The sequence below is a fragment of the Amborella trichopoda genome, chromosome 7, assembly GCF_054954075.1.
Source record: "Amborella trichopoda isolate Santa Cruz 75 chromosome 7, AtrichopodaSantaCruz75HAP2 v2.0, whole genome shotgun sequence".
In the NCBI taxonomy this organism is placed as follows: Eukaryota; Viridiplantae; Streptophyta; class Magnoliopsida; order Amborellales; family Amborellaceae; genus Amborella; species Amborella trichopoda.
In genome coordinates this window covers 32808720-32831069 of record NC_142342.1, presented here as the reverse complement: position 1 = coordinate 32831069, position 22350 = coordinate 32808720, and the positions used below count along the sequence as shown (strand labels likewise).

The 22350-nt window shown below is 36.5% G+C and overlaps 2 protein-coding genes across 4 annotated transcripts in view; both read right to left on the bottom strand.

Moving 5' to 3' along the window:
• Positions 1 to 1658: 1658 nt before the first annotated feature.
• On the bottom strand, positions 1659 to 15390 carry LOC18426459 (coatomer subunit delta). 3 transcript variants are annotated; one of them, XM_088872121.1, is made up of 13 exons: positions 15216 to 15390; positions 13529 to 13604; positions 11983 to 12065; positions 11752 to 11791; positions 11015 to 11238; positions 10677 to 10919; positions 6925 to 7084; positions 5807 to 6120; positions 3548 to 3746; positions 3047 to 3200; positions 2393 to 2455; positions 2176 to 2272; positions 1659 to 2072 (listed from the first exon to the last, which is right to left on the bottom strand). In XM_088872121.1, exons 3-13 carry the CDS (start codon positions 11983 to 11985, stop codon positions 1983 to 1985), a joined length of 1587 nt encoding a protein of 528 aa, XP_088728247.1. In that variant the 5' UTR covers positions 11986 to 12065; positions 13529 to 13604; positions 15216 to 15390; the 3' UTR covers positions 1659 to 1982. The 3 variants fall into 3 exon arrangements, with proteins under 3 accessions (XP_088728247.1, XP_020518171.1, XP_006833168.1); XM_020662512.2 differs by lacking the exon at positions 13529 to 13604 and having other exon boundaries at positions 11983 to 12119; XM_006833105.4 differs by lacking the exon at positions 13529 to 13604.
• A 2185-nt stretch (positions 15391 to 17575) lies between these two features.
• LOC105420063 (autophagy-related protein 9-like) overlaps positions 17576 to 22350 on the bottom strand; it is a 31580-nt gene continuing 26805 nt past the window's right edge. Inside the window, exon 7 of the transcript XR_016059359.1 lies at positions 17576 to 17698. The gene's annotated coding sequence lies outside the window, so the exon portion shown is untranslated. The remainder of the gene's footprint in view (positions 17699 to 22350) is intronic.

Sequence of the window (22350 nt, the reverse complement as noted above, 5' to 3'; positions counted from 1 at the left end):
CATTCGTTCCAATATATTTGTATGAAAAAATGATGAGCACACATATTGTACACTTACACCCTCGGGCAAAAGAGCCATTTATGGGGAATTTTTTCTTATTAAACTTTGGGACACATCCAAGAATAAAAATTACTGTTTTCAAATAGCATATATATTGTGCTCCTTCGCGAGCATAGCTTACTTCACTCCCTCAATCAGATGACCCACTTGGGAAGATTTTTTCAATATGAAATTTTGAAATATAAGTTTTCTAACACTTAAACCTAACCTTCTAAAAATTGGATGGTTTGTATTCAATCTTGAAAGATTACTTTTTTCGAAAGCTTAGAGGGTGTATGAATGTTTTTTTATTGAGGCTAATTTGTTTGTTCAAGGGAAAGTAGATTGTGACCTTTTTATTCAAATAAGAATTAAGGTAACTCTCAAGGGAGTAGAATATCTTTTGGCTTTCAAAAGAAATTGAAGTCCTAAACAATTAGGAAAAGTTTATACAGTGCCGAGGCTCTAAACAATCAAATTAACACCCATCTCAAAAATTGTTTTGATGCCTAAATATACTCAAATTGATCATCTCGACATCAAGATGCATTAACATGAGAAAAAAATGGACTTCAAGTTATGGAAATAATGCAAGTCTCTTCAACTTGAGTTGGGTTAAAAGCACGGAATGTATTTGCACCATCACCATCTTCACATAAAGTATTTTCTACAGTAACACCATGAATAATGCAAAGCGGAGCTGGATTTGTTTGTCTTTTGTTGAATCCTTTTCAAGGCTCGATAGATAATTTGATAAGCCAACGATTTTTTCCATGCTTCAGAATACGGTTAACTAACATGTTAACTAATCGATTACAATAAATTGGATCGGATTTCACAGTTTTTTCGTCTGCAATATCTCTACCTTCTGTATCTTTATTTTCTTTTTCCCCTTGTATCAAAAAAATCAATAAAAATGAAATTATCTCCAAAAAAAAAATGTTTGTCATGCCTAATATCTTCAATTTGATCTGTATCTATCTTCATTTTGCCTTTCATTTGAGCGGTTTTTTCTTCTTGTAACACATTTTTAGATGGTCAATTTTCAAGATTTTTTAGTTTTCATAAATATGCTTAATCTACATTTTTTTTAAGGTTTAAATTTTATACTTAAAAATAAAAATATATTTTAAGGCTATTACAAAGATTTCCAATATTGAAGCCACATTTCTCAACACTACTTGAAGGTAGATTGTACTTTGATTGTTTTGAACCTCACCTCTATACAAATTGCACCCATACAATTATGGGCATTTTCGAACAGTAGAATATGCAAATCCTTGTCATTTGGGTGTATTTCTAAAGGATACATCCTCAAAACCTCTCGTATGCAATATTTGCTGATTCCAAAGTTTTTTTTTTGGAACGAGCAATAGCAAAATTTTGGAAAGAAAATCTAATTGAGGATAAATTACATACATACTATAAGACCATTTGTCTTTGTTACGAGGTCAAAATTGCTACTAACCATTAGATGTCAAATAGGATAGATTGGAGACTATCTCAGAGTTTGAGAACTTTTTATTTTTTTTGAAGTTTGTTGATTAGGGTCTATCACAAAGTTTGCTACAACCACCCAATTGGAAATCTAATGGACGAAAGCAATTATGAACTCCCTGTTTTAAAAATATAAGGTCTCTTTGTATTCTTTTCCTTAATATAATACCTTTAAACTGTGGTGCTATGGTCACATTAGACACCAAAATATAGCACTTGTATTCATTAAGGAGAAGCTCACAAAACACCACACAGATCGCCAAATCAATCATAGACAATAGTCACCCAGGACACCAAAACGACGAAAAAAATGAGACATCTGCGAGCTCTTGGTTCCATTTCTAGTAAAATCAGACAATTTATACCTGCATGGTCACTCTACTCTTTATTTCATCTTAACCAAAAAAATGCCAACAGATAGCATTAAGCCCTCCCTCATCTCAAAATCAAACCACCTGGTAATTATCAGTCAGCAACTGCACCTTGCTTGAATATTTCGGAGGAGCACCTCCTTTTAAAGCTACAATTCCAGCAACCTGCACATAAGTAGAGAACGATACATTACCTCTATCTCTCTCACACACACACACAGATTTGCAAACTATTATAATGCTCCTGCTGTGACTTCGAAAAACTTACCCTCACTTCAGCAAATGTCTTGAGTGATGTAAATTCCACATTGATAGGGAAAAAGGCTGATGAATCTGCTGCCGGCACAACAAATTCCATTGAACCACTGGCACAATTTCATCCATGTAGATCTTTCAGTAATCAATAGAGAGAGAGAGAATACATTAATAAATGATTTCCCTTTCAAAGGGATATGCTAACAAAAATATAAAGATTGTATTCTCACTTCCTGTTAGAACTGTCAATGAGCAGAATGGACCACACTAAGCAAGTACGTCTTGAATCATAACTGCAGATGAAATCATACATCAGTAAAGCATACCAGCATGCAAAAAGCTCAATCGTTCAAATCAGAAAACAATAATCATATAGGTGCATAATTAAATTTTATGAACACCATGAATGCGTGAGTGTGCACAACCACAGATTCCTTTGAAATTTGTCTTTAGAACAGTTTTGAAAGGAGGCAAAAAACCAAAAATTAGGTTATCAGACTGAATTTCAGTCAAAGTCAATTAGAAGAAATACAAGTTTTTGATAGAAACAGATAATCTGGCCGTCAGATAAGTTTGCCAAATTTTCTGTAGAATTTAGAAAGAAGAATTTAATAACTTGGTTTGGTTGATTCGATTCATGAAATTAATTATAATTATTTCAAAACTGGGCCAATAACCTCTGAAATTAGTCTACATTCTTCAATACTGTAGACCCCATTTAAGTTTAGACCAGCAAGCCGAAATTATCCCAAATATCGCCCCACAAGTCAAAAGCATAATTAGAACATCACTACAAATGAAAACCATCAGAATTCCCCCAAAAGCACAATGTAAACTTGGCAAAAAAAATAAATCAACAAAGATAAGAAACGACCGAGACTCACCTCCATTCTCCATCAACCTGCCTGACACTGGGAGGATCGCGAACGGCAGGCAAAGGTATCGAAATGGCAACATTGTGGAGATCAAACTTTGATGAAGCTTCATACTCTATGCTCACATATGTCTCCCGACCAGAAACAGATGGCCAACAGTTGACTACCAAATTACGAATATATTTCCAAATAAGAACCTAGAGAGTACACAAGATACAAAATACGTATAATATAATCCAGTGAACTACGAGAAACCATCGTCCATTGGGTCATCATGTCCATTGAAATGACGAACACAGATGGAGAAAGAGGGACCCAACATTGATGTCATTCCTGTTCTGCTGGATCTCTATTACCCTTCATTTCAATGGATGGTGGTGACCCAATGCAAAATTGTTTTTCCAAAGTCCATTGGACTTCCATAAACTTTCACAAATAGTAGGAGCCTTTATGAAATACAATATAGAAAGGAGGACTAAATGCAATGAAAAGTTGAGAACTTAATCTCACTGCTCAATGGAACAAGAGACTCATCGGTGCTTTGCATTCTCCATCTGAGGAGGCCAAGTCCAGCTGCATCACCCGTTTGGCTAGTGGGGAATGGCCTACTAGGATCTTTGAGGCCTAGAATATTTTGATTTGAGAACAACTCCCTGTTGATGTTAGGATGGGTTTTAAACTGGAAATCCACATTGTCTCCTGTATCAATCTGGGCAAAGACACTTCGGTTATGTATCCCCTATTTCTTTTATTGAATACCCAGATGACAAACTTATGATGCTCTTTGCAAAATTCTAATGCTTCAAAGCAAGCAGCCCAGTTCCACTTACATGTCACCAGACAGGTCAATACTTTTTGAGATTAACATTATTTACACACATTTCACCATATACGTTTTTCAAAATCATGAAATCATCAAAAGACTTTACAACGAAATATATTCTTCTTAAATACACTAGATTCCCGCTCATCACCTTTTCTCAAATAAGTATTGGAAAAATACATTCATGCTTAGCACAGCTTGTTTGGTGACAGGTCAAACTTCAATGATATGAACTCACCCAAACTGAGATGTCTACTGCTAAACAGAAACCTAGGGACATCTAACAAATGTTTACACCTGAAATGTAAGTCATAATTCATAACAACTGCAAGTAATAAAACGCGGTAAATTAAATTGAGATATAAGATGCATTTTTTCTCATTCTTTAACTTTTTTTATTTTCTATTTTATAGAAATTCTCCGCTATGTTTCAAGGGATCCCAAAAAAAAACAAATAAGATTTTTGAAGTATTCCAAGATACTAACTTGTCGAGAAGACTCTCAAAGTACCTATTTTATTATGACTGATTAGAAAGACAACACCACCCCTTTTTTTTTCCACAAAAGAAGCTCCTCTTTTCCTTTATGAAGCACCATTATAAATAGGGGTGTGTGTGTGTGTGTGTGTGTTTGTCCGTGTGAAAGAGAGAAAGAGAGTGTGTGTGCGAGAGAGAGAGAGGAACCTTTTTTTTTCCACAAAAGAAGCTCCTCTTTTCCTTTATGAAGCACCATTGTAAATAGGGGTGTGTGTGTGTGTGTGTGTGTGTGTGTGTGTGTGTTTGTGTGTGTGTGTGTGAGAGAGAGAGAGAGAGGAATGGCAGTCTCAAGACACAGAGTGGCCGTTCAGGGCTTTGGCTTCTACTGAGGGAAACATCATAACTTGAGAGAGAGAGAAAGAGAGAGAGAGAGAGAGAGAGAGAGAGAGAGAGAGAGAGAGTTACAAGGATGAGCCTCAAGAGAAATTGAAATTCCCTTTTTATTGGGGTTAAACACTATGAGACCATTTACATATGGTTGCAGGTCATAATAATCCCTAGCCATCAAATGTAAATCCACATCACAATGTCCAATAAAATATATTTTTGAGACTTTTGTGTCCAATCAATGGCACAACCCAGCCAAACGATTCCAAATCTAACAGACAAGGATAATTCTGAACCAGTTAGCAAGTCTCCATTTAAAATGCAGTTTTTTCAAAAAATCTCCGATTTTTTGAAATCCGTTAAGAACTCCAAATTTTTCAAAAGATCTTCAAAAAATTGCATTTTTTTAATGGAACCAATATAAATCTGTATTTTCTCTTTTTTCAAAAGAGCTTCTTCCCTAAAACTTTATTTCTTCATTAATGTAATATTAGTTTAAAGATAAGTATATTAACAAAGAGAGTAAATTAAGAATCTTGATTAAATACATTAATCAAGCCCCATATTATTTTACTTTGAACCCACCTATGTAAGTAATTTTTCCCGACTTGCTAACCATGTTCTAAACCCCTTGTAAAAAAGGTAAGTGGACTTTTATATACTCTCTTTTCTATTTTGAACCCACCGATGTAACTAAATTGCATATTTCTAGAGAAAGATCAAAAGAAATTGAAAGCCCTATATTTTTTTTACTTTGAGACCTATATAAGTAATTATATATTAGCTCCTACTTAAAATAGTGCTTCGCAAAGAAATAAAAGCGTATTCTTTTTAAAATCGATGGGTGTTATAGGCTCTTGAAGACAGCCTATGGGCAAATGGGGGATGTTACCCATAGAAAATCCAATTTAAATATCTTTTTTTTGAAGAAAAGGTTAACTAAAATCCAATTTAAATATCTTAACCCTTTTGTTACTAAACCTAAATATCTGAACATTTTGACAGGGAACCACTCCGATTAACAAAAATTGTATACACTCCCAGATTAAAAATGCTTATATTTCACGACTCTAGGGACAGTACCTGGACTTGAATGAAACCGTCATCTCTGCTCAGTATTTGAAGTGAAAGTGTGCCTTGCACTTCAAAGTTACTCAACCCGCCATCTCTCTTGAGCATCACATTTATCTTCTCTTCAACACTCAATGTAACAGGATCTGTTGAGACAACTGCCAAAGAAGCCTTTGTCGAACTGGTATTTGCCGATATATCCTCCAAAATGACTTCGCCTTCAGCCTTTAGAGATTCAAGGAATCGGTTTGTCCTCTGAGTCTTCCCTAGCTGCATCCCTAGACCCTTTGCAGGAGCTTGTGCAGGGGCATCTGCCGATGAGGGGCCTGAAGAAGTGTTTGTCAAATTAGATATGTTTGCCACATAGTGGGGTCAGCTATATACTGCTCATCATAAAGAGGCTTATGCAACAAAAAGGCACATCTAATAGCCATGCAAATAAACTAGGACTTCTACGGGAAGTAAAACTCTAAATAGCAACCAAGTAAATCACATAATGATAGCACACAAACACAAAAGTACAAAGGCACACACACACTCGGGAATAACATTCTATGGATCAAGGGACTACAGTGTATTTATACACCAAAGGGCCAGGGGGATTTTTTTTACCCCAAAAATTCTCAACACATCTTCATTGATAGCATCGATCAATCGCCGAGATCAACCTAAGAAACAATGATTTGAAGCTCAGAAAATGCTCTACCTCCATTCTCACTCCAAGGATGGTTCTCGAGCATCCATTTGATGAACAATAGCTCAAATCAGTTTCTTTTTCCTTTTTTTTTCTTTGCTGTTTTTACTGCTTTGATAAAATTTCAGGTGGTATCATTAACAATGCCCCTACCTAAGTGGTTTTGCCTTTCAAATTACTTGTCGCTGTAGGCCATTTGGCTGAGAGAGAGAAAGTGGGGGGCGGGGGGGGGGAGGGACATGGTTATTTATTGATTCAACTTCAAAGAGATGTCAAAATCAATCACTAAGGATGAACTTATCCAAGCTTCAAAAAATTAGGAAATGGTTCACAGATATTACAAATTCGAAAAAAATTCAAACTGTTGCAAATCTTCTAAAATAGATACTGCTACTTTGCAACTAAGTGATAAAGAGCATAAATCATGAGTAGAAACCTTTTGGTTTAGGGTATTCCAAGTCTGCACCCAATCCATGAACGGAACCACTGCCAAAACCCCCTCCACCACCAGAAATACCCATTTTGCTGAAGCCATCGTCAAGTCTTCCGAGCCCAGATGACATGAACCCTCCTTTATCTCCTCTAGATTTATCGATCTGCCAAAAAAGAAAATCAAGGGAAAACACAGGGATATAACTAGATAACTCTAAATCTATAGAAGAAAATTGATCATATAATGCTTATGATATTCAAATACTCAGAAAAACCAAGTATTGTCTAGAACACCCATATTTGGAAGGTGGATTTTCCATGAGAACTCAGTCAGATATTTGGCTGCACCAAACATTGTCATTGTGCAATCTCTTCAAATGGGCTCTCTTCTTCAAGGATGCACAAGACCCTTGCCAAAATAGGGACTGAAATGGTTTCAGAAATAAGGATTGCTGATTAGTGAATGAGGCATTTGTGTTCAATAGCGCATTTTGTACAGAAGGCCAGTGGATGAGGCATTTGTGTTCAATAGTCCATTTTGCACCGAAGGCCTACAACAGTTCACTTGGATATATAGTTCTATTCCCTTGACCAATCATGGAAGAAAATAAAGCAAAATCTAAAGTAACCCATTCGGTAAAAGAAGGAAGAAGCAATTCAAGATCTAACCTCAAACGCCACAAGTTGGATGGCTCAAAGTCCAAAGCAAGGTGACAAGAGGTCAGGCCAGTAAGGTCCAAACACACAAACACGCACGCACACACAGACACATAGACACACACACACACACAAGCACACACACACAGACACAGACACATTGCGACATTTGCATGGTTATATGCTTAGAAACGACATTGCAGGGTGAACTCTTTCAGCCCATTACACTACAATGCATTGACTTTACCACACCATAGTCCAATGTGTACATCGCCAGCCAATCAAATGATGAATGACAATGGAGACTGAGTGGGCCCCATCATTGGGCTCAGATCATGTTCTGGTGGGTCCCATTCTTTTTCCATCACTGGCAATCATTTCTTGGATGGCGACCACTCCATTGGACTATGGTTTTCCATGGTCCACAGAGGAATTCCCAATGACCACTTTTTGAACTGTAAAGCAGATAAGACGTGAAGCAATTATTGTTCTTTTCAAAACTAGCTAAAGCTATATGATAAGTTGGTATGTATCCTCATAGTTTTCCAATACAGGCAGATCTTCACAAATACAAGGTGAATTGATTTGGAGTGTTATATTGCAAGTTACCTAAAAGCTATATGGCAACATATTCTCAGAATTTTCCAATAGCAGTGAATCTTCTCTAATAGTCTTCTAGTGGGAGATTTTATTAGAAACAATAAAGAGGTTGAGGGATGAACTGATCTAAGTGTTACATTGCAAATAACCTAAAGCTATGCCTATATTGAAAAGATCAGGGTGAATGACTTGGAAGCCATCAGTGAAGATCTTGGTGGTGTTTTGTGTTAAATTAGTGGAGGTTACAGTGATTCACCAATTGGAGATTATGGTTCCGATCATGGTTCCACGAGCAAAGTTAGAGATGGTGGTTAAGCGAACTGGTTTCTCAAGGGGGGGGGGGGGGGGAAGGGCGTCTTTGCCCCTCTCTCCTCCATCAAAGTGTATTTCACTAATTCTCTAAGCTTTTTTCTTCATTCTCAGTCTCAAACCTTTGGTTCTAGTCTTTTTACAGGCCCGAGTAAAACATCAGAAATTTCATCACAATTTGAGAAACCCGGCAATGGATTGCCCAATTGCAGCTGAGAGTAGCAGACAATGGCTAGTAAAATGGGGAATTCATTTTTACAGGTGGCCCAAAAGGACATAGTTGGAAATAGTGAAAAAAGATATGAAGACTTAAGGCCTCACTGAGGGTATGGCCCCTTATAAAACAGAATGGATGACCTAGATTCATGTAGCCGACTCCAAATAATTGAAAAAAGGCTCTGATGGTGATGCTGACGATGATTTTTATAGGTGGCAAAGAATGCCAGTAAGAGGTTTTAGGATTATTTTAGGCAGGGAGTTCATCGATGGAGAGAGAGGGTGAGAGAGAAAGAGAGAGAGTTTTGACAAGTGGGTTTGGTCGATTGTACAGAAAGAGAGAGAGGGAAAGAGATTTTGTGGGTTCATGTTGAGGTTTGTGGGCAGTGTGGAGTCTTGGAGCACTGACGATTTGAGTGAGTTCAGTTGAGGAAAGTTTTGGATATCTTTTGCAAATGGACCATCAATTCATGTGGTATCACGTGCCACAAGCAAACTACTTGACTTCATCATTTACAAACAGATTGATTCCCAAGATGCACCAAACCATAGTTTGATGTAGAATCCACATACACCCTAAAACTTGGCCACGTACACTTGCTAGATTAATTACTCAACCAAGGGCAAGAAGATCTTTTTAAAACTAGACAGGAAACCAGCGAATTATTCTAGTGAGTATAACCCCCCTGGACTAGAATGGCCATAGAACTGGTCAAGAACCGGCGATCCAGCGGGTCCATTGACTAGAACGGCGGAAAAGACCAGTCCCAATAAGGTCAAAAAAAGGACGAAAAAACCTACTGCGCTTTCAATTTTCAGGTCTTTTTTCATTTTTTTTGGGTTTTTTTTATTATTTAAATTGAGGTAGGGGTGTTTTGGTCTTTCAAATACATGAGTGGATTTTGGGATTTTAAAAACCACTTTTTAGAAAGACAAAGGTCTTTTTGGTGATTTTGGCTCTCTATCTCTCTACCCAAAGAACACCACAAGCATTTGGCAAATTTTCGGCCACTGCAGGAGAGGATTCCAGCCATCAATGCATCTGATTTGCAGCCCCAATTAGGTCTATTGCACTATTTTCTTTTTATATTTAAAAATGGAAAAAGTTGGATTTTTAGGACTTTTGCCAAAAATAATTTTTTCAAATCAATGCAATAGATTGTTTCTTGTGTTTCATTTAAAGGTTGTTCTCAATATTAGGTTTATTGTTTATGTTTTTGCTTTTTGGAAGATTATATGCATTCTTCAAATATATATTAGATTTTTCCTCGGTATTTAATTTTCACCATCCTTTTTCATTATCTTTAACACTTATATATGAAACTATGGAAAACGTTCATACTTGATAGATGCTTATTTTCAGTCTTTTGCATTAGTTTCTTTATTTTAGGTTTACTCTATTTTTTAAATGAAATATATCTTTTTAATGCATGTTTTGTCCATTAATGCTTAAATGTTACTGTGGTAGTATGGCAATTGTCGTAAGTCAGGAAAGTGCTGATATTTGATAGATGAAATCATGAAAGATGTTCCAATATGACTTATGACCTTTTTCCTTCAATAGTTCAACATTTATGTCATAATCTTTCTTTGGTTTGCTTGATGGGTTGATGATGGGTATCATGAGATGTGAAATATGTGCATATGGTGTGTTATAAGTTCAGATTTGCTCACAATGTTTTTTAAGTTTTACTATTTTTAATATTTTCAGGGATTTTTATATTTTTCTCTATTTGTCTTTTTTTTTTTGTGCATTTTTCCTTTTTTTAAATTCTTTGACCAGTCTGACCAATGAACCAGTTTTGTCCGATCGGACCAGTGCTCTCACCATCAGTGATCAGTCTCACCTTAAGAACACTAACGTGGACATATAAGGCAAACTACCAGATACATACCCTTGGGTCAGGGCCTATGATGTTTTGTATACTACTACTAATATATGACAATATGCCGAAAAGAAGAGAAAAATCAAACCTTGCTTTTGTCGATCTCACTAGCCTTTTGCTTCATCCTATCCTTGGTATCATTGATTTTGCTCTGCCTAACCAGAAGATGTAACTTCTCTTCATGACTGTCCATTTCACAGTATTTCTTGACCAGTGGAACAGTTAAATTCTCTTTGTGTCCAAGGCATATGACTTCGTCAAAGGCAAAAATCAGCTCAAATGCCATATTGCAAATTCCCTCTTCATCCAAAGCAGGAGAATACTCAGGTACCTTAAAGTGATAGATTCATGGGAATAAACATTAGTAGCCAGAAAAGTAATTAGCCATAAACTTGAAAAGTGAAGAAGAGAAGGATAACAAAGTACCAATTTTGACAAAAGCCTCAAGGTTTCAAGATCTTCAAGAATATTACTCTGCTTGTTTGTCACTAGAAGCAAATATAAAGACTCAATGGGTTGATAAACATAGCGGACATTCTCCGTCTCTACATACGTGTGTTGCTTCTCTATGCCAACCAACTTGGGGAACGCTGCGAGTAGTCCCTCTATTCTGATGCGAGTCATGTCCACAAACTGCCTTGAAACCAAGGCTGCCAACAAAAGGACAATTAAATCAAAAGAATGACAACAAAACTATAGAACATTGAACAGAAGAAAATGTCAAAAAGAATAGGATGAAGCAGAAGGCTAGCGAGATGGACAAAAGCAACCTTTGAGGTCAATGATACCAAGGATAGTATGAAGGTTTGAGACTTTTTCCAAACCTTGCTTTTTCAAAATGTTCAGGCATCAATGATACCAAGGATAGGATGAAGCAAAAGGCTAATGGGATCGACAAAAGCAAGGTTTGATCTCTCTTCGTTTCAGCATATTGTAGCAAATTAGTAGTATACAAAGCAAGGTCTGGAAAAGCCCCAAAGCTGTAGTGAGAGAACAATGGCTCTTTTTCTTTTGAAAAAATAGATGAATGGGCCTTTATAAACCCCAAAGCAGAGCAGACTTACCCAGTTAATAATGAATAAAATGCAAGTATTAATGAGAATTTGAAAATGTTACAAGGGAGTGTGGTTTATCATTAGTGATCATGGTCACAAAACTCTCACCTTTGCCTGTTTTAGTTATAACGGAAGCTGCAAGAACCACCTATAGACAATAACAAATGAAACATCAAATAATTATTGGTATAATGGACTTTATACGCCATTGAAATGGGCAAAGAAGTCCCCACTAATAAGCTTGAAAGAGCCCCATCGTAATAGTGGACAATAACCATCCACGCTCAAACTCTTGAAAGAGAAAAGAAAGGAAAGCAGAGACGAATAATATCTGATCACCATTTTGAAGATTTCCCAGAGACCCACTGGATGTGTCCGCAGTTACAAAGAGTTCAACTGTAACAGAACTAGTTCAGAATCACCTGAGAGCACAAGGAACTTGAGTTTGTCATGAACATATGAGATCCAACCGATTTCTACAAGGAAACACCATTGTATATAAGTAACAACTTATGAGAGAGTGTCTGTGTGTGGGTGTCAAAAGGTCAGAATGTTTTATATATCATATATTTGACTCAGAGAAAAGGGAGACATTGTAACGCTATGGGCAAAAGCTATCCTAACCAACAAAAAATAAAAAGCAATTCATCATCCTTTGATGATTTTTCTTTCATGTGGCTCACATTGACACTGGAAAGGGGAAGCCTGAGCACAAAATGTAAAGATAAAAAAAAAAATTTACAGATGCTGTCAAGGAGAATTCCAGGGATGAGAGATATCATTCTATTGACTAGCCTCCCCATTGACAGACGTTACGGTGCCAATTCTTAAGGACCCATTTTTTTATCGATCCACAAGTTTATAATTTCATCCACAGTTTTGCAAAAGAGCAATTTACTTAAAAAGGACATACCAATCAATCCTTCAACAGCAATTTCATGTTGCAACCAGTGCACTCATTTTTTTGATAAGCAATTAATTCTTATTAAACAAGGAAACAAAAGTCAAATATAGCACAGGGAGCAACAAAAACTATGGTGGCTCAGAACTCCAAAAAAACAAACCTACTCCTCTAATAACTTACAAAATCGCAACTACATAAAAAAAAAATACATAATTCATAGTTTACTACCCTCAAGATTATCAAAAACTCAAAAAGCATTAAAAGAATTCCATTATGATTAGTACCACTCTAACATGATAGCATGACTATGTAGGAAGTTTTAATAAAGATTTCTCCAGCACATAATATAAGTTACCACAAATAGCAGGTTTGTCTGAAGAATTTTCTCCAGATTGCAAATCATCACAAGGAGGGTGATGAACTACAACATGCCTTCACAGCCTAGCATGATCGTATCAGATATATTGAAACTAAAATATCAAACGAGGACCTCATATGATCATATCAGAAGTACATATTCACCATCAACACATACACCAAATATACTAATAATAATTACAGGAAACAATAAATAAACCTAGGAAATCAGAACTTCTTACAGTAAATAATATGAAAAACTTATCGATCTATTACGGCAACCAAAAGAGAATAACAAATTTTCCCACGAAGCATTCAACAACATATTTAAATGACAGATCTAAACTATCAATAGAGCAGGGAAAAAAAAGAAATAATTTCCAAATGAGTAGCAACTAACTGATAGAAAACAAAGAGTTGAGCTAAAACTAACAACTAAGATAGAGAATTCAGAAAAAATTGCATATATGAAACTGATTCTAAACCTAAATCTGCTAAATCCAAACATTTAGATTGAATGAAAAGACTTCTTTGATAAAGGTTCTCTACCAAATGCGTCATATTAGGGTTTCAACAATTGAAACGCTCAAAATTTCACTCAGATTGGAAGCACAACAAACATACCCAATAAGCAAACCAACACAAACTGACCAGATTCATCATTCATCAAATAAAAAGATCAAAAGAATGGAGCTACATCCTGAAAAGGCACCAAATTCAAAAAAAAAAAAAAATCCATACTCGAAAGATTAGTTCACAAAATTAGGTTAAAAATCAAAAAAATAGAGAATGCATTTAAGATCTGATTTGACTAACTGAAAGATTCATGCAGGGAGAAAAAGCAACTATAATAATAAAATAAAAATAAAAAATGGTTGAGATAATAAACCCTCGTACAGAGGTCTGAGAGGTACTCTGAGAAGGAGTCCACCCCAAAACGATCTTTTCTCAATATCAATTTATTCAATTCACATTCTAAGACCTTTTATAATACCCCTCACAACGATCTTTTCTCAATATCAATTTACTCAATTCTCGATCTCTAATCTTTTAGAATGAAGGGAGAGGGTACCATCTACATCCCTCACCCTATTTTCTCTCTCAATGAAAATATCATAAAAATATAATCTCTTTCCCTCTCACGTACCATCTAGATCTCTCTCCTCCCTACTTCTCTCTCAACTAAAATTTCATCTCTATCTAAAGTCACGCACCACATTTTTCAATCTTTATCATGGTTGATCTTCCCCATATCAAAATCCCTCTATCTTTCTCAAATTTAAATACCCTTTAAATCTCTCACTAAATCTTATTAAATATTTGAAGCCATTTTAATATACGATAAGCTTAAAAAAAAGCCTAACTCACACCAAGATTTATCTTTCCTAAAAACTCACGTTACCCATTTTTAATTCCTAAAGATAAATTCAAAAAACATAAAATTACAATTATGAATTTTTCCTAATTTTTATTAGCATCATAGACCAAAAGTGAATTGAACACAGAGAGAGACCTAACTCAGCCTCTAAGATCTCAATTGAAGAGCAGATTTATATTTGCAAATGTCCTAATGAGAATCAAACAACTGAAACATTGTTTCCAACAAGCATTGTTGTCAATTTTTTCCATGCATGTATGCATCTGTGGTAATGAATCCCAAAATGAGATCATTGCCACATAAAGCCAATAGATCCCAAAATTTCTTAAATTTCAGTAAATCAACCAAAGCTTCATTTTTTTTGCTATGTAAAGGAAAAATGAAGACACCATACCACGAGAAACCATAATTTCAGCAAATCACCAACTTCAGAATATTGCTAATAACTGAAACAATATTGCTAATAACTGAAACCCAGTAGGTTCATTTCCTGGATGGAGTTCATTCAAAACCCAATTCAGTAAATCACAACAATTGTTTTGGGACCATAAATAACAAAATGTCACTCTGGATTTATGGAAATAGCACCGCAATCTCTCTTTTTGGAATTTACTGTAAACAAAAAAATCCTTACTGATTTACTGAAATGGGTTCATTAAAAAAAAGCCTCTGAAGTCAAAAGTCGTAATTCATGAAACCCTGAAGTTTCATTCAACAAACCCATTGCGGTAGATATCTATAACCTCGTTTTTATGGGGACTGCAAAATCATGAACTGTCTTTGGATTTTCTGAAATTTGAGAGAAATTTCTTTGTTTTCCATTGATTTACTGCAAATCACTAAATTCAGAAATTTCTTACTCATCTACTGAAATGGGTTCATTTATTAGAGTGTGTTCGTTCACCAAAAAAAAAAAAGGAAAAATCGACGTACCTTTTAGACGAATTTCTTGATCCGCCACTGGATCTTCGCTATGCTTCAAAACCCTCGATTGGACGAGGCCTTCGATTCTTGGTTGTAAAATGGCGCTTGGATCTCCGAACCGATTCTCTCAGGTTTTGAAGCTCTCGATTCGGTTCGATTCTCTGGGGCAGAAGTCTTCAGCGTTAGGAGAGAGGCTCTCGATTTAGATTGGATCTAAAGAGAGAGCGTTTTAGACGGAAAAGAACGTGTATACTATGCTCCCTCGGGAACATACTTTACTTCTACTCCGTCGATCACGAGAATTCGGGGACTTTTTCTCATTAAAAAATTTCCAAGAATAACTTCAAAAATTTCTCGATGATTATTCAAGGATTATTCTTAAAAAAAATTTAAAATTAGTTGAAGTTTTTTTAAAAATACAACCTCATCTCATATCCTCTCTGCAAAGCACTTCCGATGGTGAAAATATCTATAATGGTTCTAAAATCAATTTCTAACACCAAAAATAAAATTTGAAAGTCAATAAATAGTATAGATCTCGTGAATCTATGAAAATTAATTTTTAAGGCAAATTGGACAGTCTAAATAATTTGTAATAATATACATTATTTTTAGAGCTTAAAATTTTATTTTATTTTCACAAGCAAAATGGTCAAGCCAAGATGATCCGTTTAAAGGTTTTTCAATGATTGAATTGATATTTTCGATGAGTTACAAGGTGCGGCTTCACTTATTTTGACTGCAACCCTATCAAACCGTTTCCTTTTTATCAAGTGCATAGAGAGTATAACTTAGAAAGTTTCTTTTGTTGAGGTTAAGATATGGGTCGAAGAGATTTTGGCCCAAAATTTAGAGTCCTAAATTAATCGTAGGTGGGATTTCATCCAAGGGAGTAAATAGAAATTCTACTTTTGAGGATTTAGAATATCTTTGGGCTTAAGAAAAGAGTTCAGATTCGTTGGCTAAAGGTGGCCTTTCTCTCCCTTCTCTTATTGTTTTTAATGATGTAATCTCTTTTTAATTTTTAAGGATATCTTGGATCTTGGTCAAAAAATAAAAGAATTTCAGAAAAAATTCAAAACAGTTTTCTTTATTCATAAACTTGGTTGCAAGCTACCAGAACAGACAGCCAATCTCTCGCTCTCTCTTCATAAACTTGGTTGCCAGCTACCAAAACAGACAGCCAATCTCTCTCTCTCTCTCTCTTTGAGCACAATAATACAGAATAGTAAGCACAATGATCTTCATGATAAACATTGAATACATAACATACATTAATTTCCCCTCTTTGATAGGTTAAAAGTACAAAGAATGCAACTTTGCCCAAAATGCCTTTGAGCAAAAACAATCAGAACCAATCTTGAAAGATCAATGCATTCATAATCCCCCACTTTCATCATGAAATAAGAACATAAAACCAGCAAATAGACTGAAATCATTTTTTCTCTGTACTTTAGATCGATTTAGGATGATCTCCCTCCCCCCTCTCTCTATCTCTTCATATTTTGAATTGAGATGATCTTCTCCCTCCCCCATCTCTCTCCTTCCCCATTACTGTTTTCTACCTAAAGAACTTGACTTGACCACCAATGTCCTTACATAATAATCGACCCTCAGCAGCCAAAAGTCGGCTTTGAGCAATAACATTGTTAGTGCGCACATGCTTAGCCAAAGGCATATATCGACGCGCCGCTACCTCATCATCAGAGGCCAACAATGCCTCTCTAGCTGGCATCACATGTTCCAACCAAAACTCTTTCAAAATCCCATAAATCAAATCCCAATACTCCCTGTCTGTCACCACCCTGAACAATGTACTCCCATTAGGGGTCCAACAATAGAGGTCCACCCAGTCTCTCTCTAAAATCTCCTTCAAACCCTACAACTGGGGCATGTATAGTAAGGAATTGAAGGCCAAGGTAGACCCAACTCAGGTCTTCCCTTGTTAAAGTGGCACTTCACCGCAAGTATTCCTTCACTAAGCCCACATACGAGCTCATCACCAGGCCCACTTATGAGGCCAGCAGGTGAGGCACCAAGCCAAACTAATTGGGCCTCATTAGGGTGGGTTTGAAGCCCAATTGGGTCACTTCACGACCCGTTATGCTCGTGTATCTCTCTATCGTTGATGCCTCATTGCTGATGCCTCATTGCCCACGGCCCAACTCATGGCAGCCACATTAGAGTTGGGGTGGTTTGGGTCACTTGAGAAAACCTTTTCATCCCAAACCTCAGCTCGTCAAACCTTCCAAAACCCTAGGGCAGTACTAAATGAGCTACTCGTTAGCAGATCTCGTCTTAGCTCGAACTATTCGGTGGACCTTTGGTGCACCTCGGCTCCTTGTGAAGCAACCTTCATATATTCGGTGGTGGGTCCTAGGGCGCTTGTGACTAGTCTTTTAAGGAGGCGTGTCACATATGGTTTGCTCATTGTATAGTGGCTGAGGTGGAGTTTACTTGATATGAGGTCAGAGCGTGCTGTAGGGTTCATTCTAAGATAGGTCAAGGAGGAGTGAGAGACGAGAAGTTATGTAACCGCAACCAGAAATGAGATGATGAATGAGAAGCAAAGAATTAGTAGACACATAAATAGAAGATGAGATGTGCATAAAGACGAGTAATTCTGTGCTATAAATCTTGAGAGGAAGGGAGTGAATATTCCATGTTTAAGAGAGAGCAAAATGGTAAAATGGGTCTTTTGTAAACAAGCAACTGTTATATATCTTGCAAGGAAATGCATGAATATTTCATATGGTTTAAAAAAGAAAAATGTTAAAGCTGATTTCATATTAGCAAGTGATTCTACAGAATAAATCTTGGGAGGAAAGGCATAAATATCCCATATTCCTGAAAAAATGGTAAATGGTAACTTACTGTTGTTATTTTTTTTTCATTTCTTTTGTTGGAGATTTGGCTGGAATGAACTTTAAAACGATCTATAGACATACATACATATGTTACACATATTGTCAAATTACCAAAACCCTAGAGAGAAAAAGAGAGCACCTCCATGATTCAATATATACACAATTAGTTTTAATTATTAGTATATATATGTACAGTAGATAAAAATACCCTTGAGGGTAAAGAATGAACAAATACCCTATACAATGTTAGGAAAGACAGTAAATGACAATCTCATCCTTAACACCCCCCCTCAAGCCGAGGATGTATCTTGTGCATCGAGACCTTGTCTGTGGACTCATGGTATCTTGATCTAGTTAGTGCTTCAGTGAACATGTCTGCCAGTTGATAGGACGAAGGAACAAAGGTCAAGGAAATAGCACCTGATACAACATTTTCTCTAATAAAGTGATAATCAACTTTTATGTGTTTAATACGAGCATGGAAGATAAGATTGGTGGCTAGACGTATGACACTTTGATTATCACAAGCTAGAATGGTTGGTTTAATTATGAAAACACCAATTTCTTTAAGGAGAATACGTAGCCAAGTAATTTCTACCGCGACAATACTCATTGCTCTATATTCTGATTCTGTACTGGATTTAGATATTGAGGCTTGCTTTTTGCTACTCCAGGAAATCAAATTGCTTCCTAAGAAGATACAAAATCTTATAATGGACCTACGATCATTAGGGCACCTAGCTCAATCAGCATCAGAGTATGCTTTGAGGTCAGGTGAACTGGATGAAGTATAGAATAAGCCATCATGTATTGAACCCTTTAAATGCCTCAAAATCATTTTTGTGGCTTCCCAATGAGGTTGTCGAGGAGCCTACATGAACTGACATACTGTATTTACTACATAAGCAAAGTCAAGACGTGTAAATGTGGGATATTGAAGATCACCAACTACATTTATGTACAAGGAAGGATTAGGTAACAATTCTCCTTGTTCAAGAATATGACATTGATTATGATGAAATTTTCAGTCCAGTTGTGAAGGCACCTACTATTCGATCCATCTTGGGAATTGTTACCTAATCTGATCTGACCTTAACTTTCAACTGAGCCATCTGATCTGACCTTATCTTTGTACCCCCATTTTGAGCCCAATACATTTTTGCCTCGAGGCAATGTGACTAATTCCCAAGTGTGATTCCTTTTAAGTGCGTGAATATCTTCTTTCATTGAAGCCAACCACCCCGTGTCAAAGACAACTTCTTCATAGGTGGTTGCTTCTCGAATTTGAAAATTTTGTTTTGCAAATGCTTGATGATCGGAAGACAATCTCTCCCGAGGTATAACTTTTAATGGGGTATTTTGTTCTTAAAGTCTTAGAGGTGATTTCAGGAGAAAAAACGATTGCAGAGTAAGTCTGGTAGTCTGACAGATGTCCAGGAGGTTGTGTGGAGTGAGAGGAACGACGTGGTGGTATAGGTGAAACTGCTAACCTTCAGATAAATCATGTTGCACTATGGGAGGTACATCTAAGTTTGAAGTAGGAGAGGGAAAAGAAAGTGGTGCAACATCTGCAGATGAAATAGGTTGTTGATCAGACATGTCAAAGTGAGGCAATGACCGATGAGGGTGATGCTACTGAGATGATTCATCTGTAACGTCAGAGGAGATAGGAGCTTGTGAGTGTACTTTTTCATGCAATTGAAAAAGCCTTGAAATAGGGACAAACACATTATTTGACATGCTATTTGTGTTAGTTTGGGAACACTGCTTTCTTAAAATAGAACCTAGTTTCATCAAATGTTACATGTCTTGTAACGAAAAAGTGTCTTGACACTTTGTCATAATACCGGTACCTTTTATGTTAAGAGCTTTATCCAATAAACCCATACTCATAAGCCATAGGAGAAAATTTATTTCTTTGAGAAGAATAAATGTGTGAGAAGCATACACAACCAAATACCCAGAGAAAAGAGTAATCTGGTTTACAACAAAAGAGCTTTTGGAAGGGAGATATGAAGGACAATGTAGAGCTTGACAATCTATTAATGAGATTTACAAATGGAAAAGGCTTCTGGCCAAGGGAATTGAGGTGGACCACTTGCATATAGCATGGAAAGACTACTCTCAACAATGTGACGGTGCTTTGCGCTCAGTAACACCATTTTGTGCTGGAGTGTACAGACATGAATATTAATGATGAATTCCTTGCTGACTCAAATATTCTATAAAAAAAATGAGAGGTAAATTCACCTCCACCATCAGATCTAAAAGCCTTGAGTTTACAAGCAAATTGACGCTCAACATAAGTGTGAAATTTAACAAAACAATTAAACCCATCAGATTTTGCTTCAAAAAATATATCCAAGTAAATCGAGTATAATCATCCACAAAATTAACATAAAATTTAGAACCAGATACGGAAGTAACTGGGGCTGGACCCCAAACATCACTGTGAATTAAATCAAGAGGAGCATTATAGTTTCTATTAGCAGAGTCAATTGTAGACTCAAAGTATTTTCCTAACTGACAAGAATAACACAATGAACCAGGGGATAAATCATCAACAAAATTAGGTAGAGTTAACTCTCTTCCAAGATGATTGATAGTAGTGAAACTAGGATAACCTAGTTGCTCATGCCACAAAATAGCTCATCTTCTAGCTTTGGAGATAATTGTAGCAAGACCATAAAGTTGATCATTTGAAGCACGTACAAACCTTCTCTTAGGAACCCCTCAGCAATCACCTTCTTACTTTGTAAATCCTTCACAACACAACCATGAGGGGTAAACTCAAAACAACACTTAAAATCTTTACCAAATTGAGATACAGATATGAGTTGTTTCTTTAGCTTGGGAACAAGTAAAACATTAGGAATATTTAAGGAACCAAAGGTAATATTAGTTATAGGTAGGGCAGTACCATCTCCAGCGAATACCATACAAGAACCATGGTAAGGAATCATACCCCTGAGTTGAGAGTTATCATCCGTCATATGAGCATTTGCACCGGAATCCATAACCCAAGAACGATCAGTTGGTGTAGTAGTGGACAGATTGCTGAAATCATGCACTCGCGCATTGTGGGACGATGAAACATTTTTGATGTCTCAACAGTTTTTAGCAATATGTCCATGTCGCCCACAATACTGGCCAGTTACGCAAGGTATCATGCCCATTCTTGGCTAAGGAGGTTGATGAAAAGGTGGGTTGGCTCAAAGAATGTGATGCTGATTTGGGTTGCGACATCTACCTCCGCTACCTCCATAACGACCACGTCCTCGAACATATCCATCTCTTTGACCTGATGATGTATTCACCAAGGCTTGAGGATTACTTTTAACAACCGATGAAGATACAAACCAAGCTTCATATGTGAGAAGAGAGGATCGAAGCTCTGAGAAGGACAGAAATGGTGGTTTGGTCATCAGGGAGGTCTCAAATGACTTAAACTCTGGACCAAGACCTATGAGGGTATAGAGGAGCATATCTTGATCACTTACTGGACTACCAACTGTTGCAAGGTGGTCACATATAATTTTGAACTTGTTCAGATATTCAATCACTGATTGAGAGCCCTTTTGTCAATTGTTCAATTTTGTTTTAAGTTGGAGAACATTGGCAAATGTTTCCCTTTGATATGTGTTGTAAAGCGTCTCCTATACTTCTTGAGCTGTCTACAGGTGCATCACTTCAGTGAGTAAGTCATCGGCGAGAGTAGAACGTAACCAACTCAATAGTGTTTTATCCTTCATTCGTCATTCCAGAAATTTGGAGTCCTTTGATTGTTTTGGATTGGTGCCTTGATTTTCTTTTAGTTCCTCAGAAATAAGTTCATTTTATAGTCGACTAGATCCATCAAGATGACTTTCAAGATTCAGGCCTTCAATACAATTGAAAACTTAGGCCTTCCATTTGAGATAGTTGTCTCTACTGAGTTTAATAGAGATAAAGGATGAGAAGCTTAGGGATGCCATAGTTAAAAAAAGAGCTACTTCACTTGAAAGTTTTGAAAATAAAGTACTCATCAAAAGGGGAACAATTATGAAAAATAAAAGTGACAACTTTGGTACCACTGTTACTGAAGCCTTTAGGGAAGACAAAACTTATTTAGGTAAATTAAGTGCCAAACTTTTGTTTTGATTTACGGAACTGGTTCAGCACAGACTTTATCGAACTTTCACTTTTGTTAGAGAGAAGATGATAAGATGTAAAACTCGATGACAAGAGGTAAAAAGAACAAACTTTGTCAACATGAGGTAAAGTGACTCCAAGAGGCA

Bases quoted from the DNA above. Each gene is read 5' to 3' on its own strand.
- LOC18426459 (XM_088872121.1), bottom strand. The intron at 3,201-3,547 runs GTGAGATTAAGT...GTAATTTGGTAG, and splicing joins GTCTCTTGTTCCATTGAGCA to TCAACTGTTGGCCATCTGTT. The intron at 2,456-3,046 runs GTGAGTCTCGGT...TTTCATCTGCAG, and splicing joins CAGGTTGATGGAGAATGGAG to TTATGATTCAAGACGTACTT.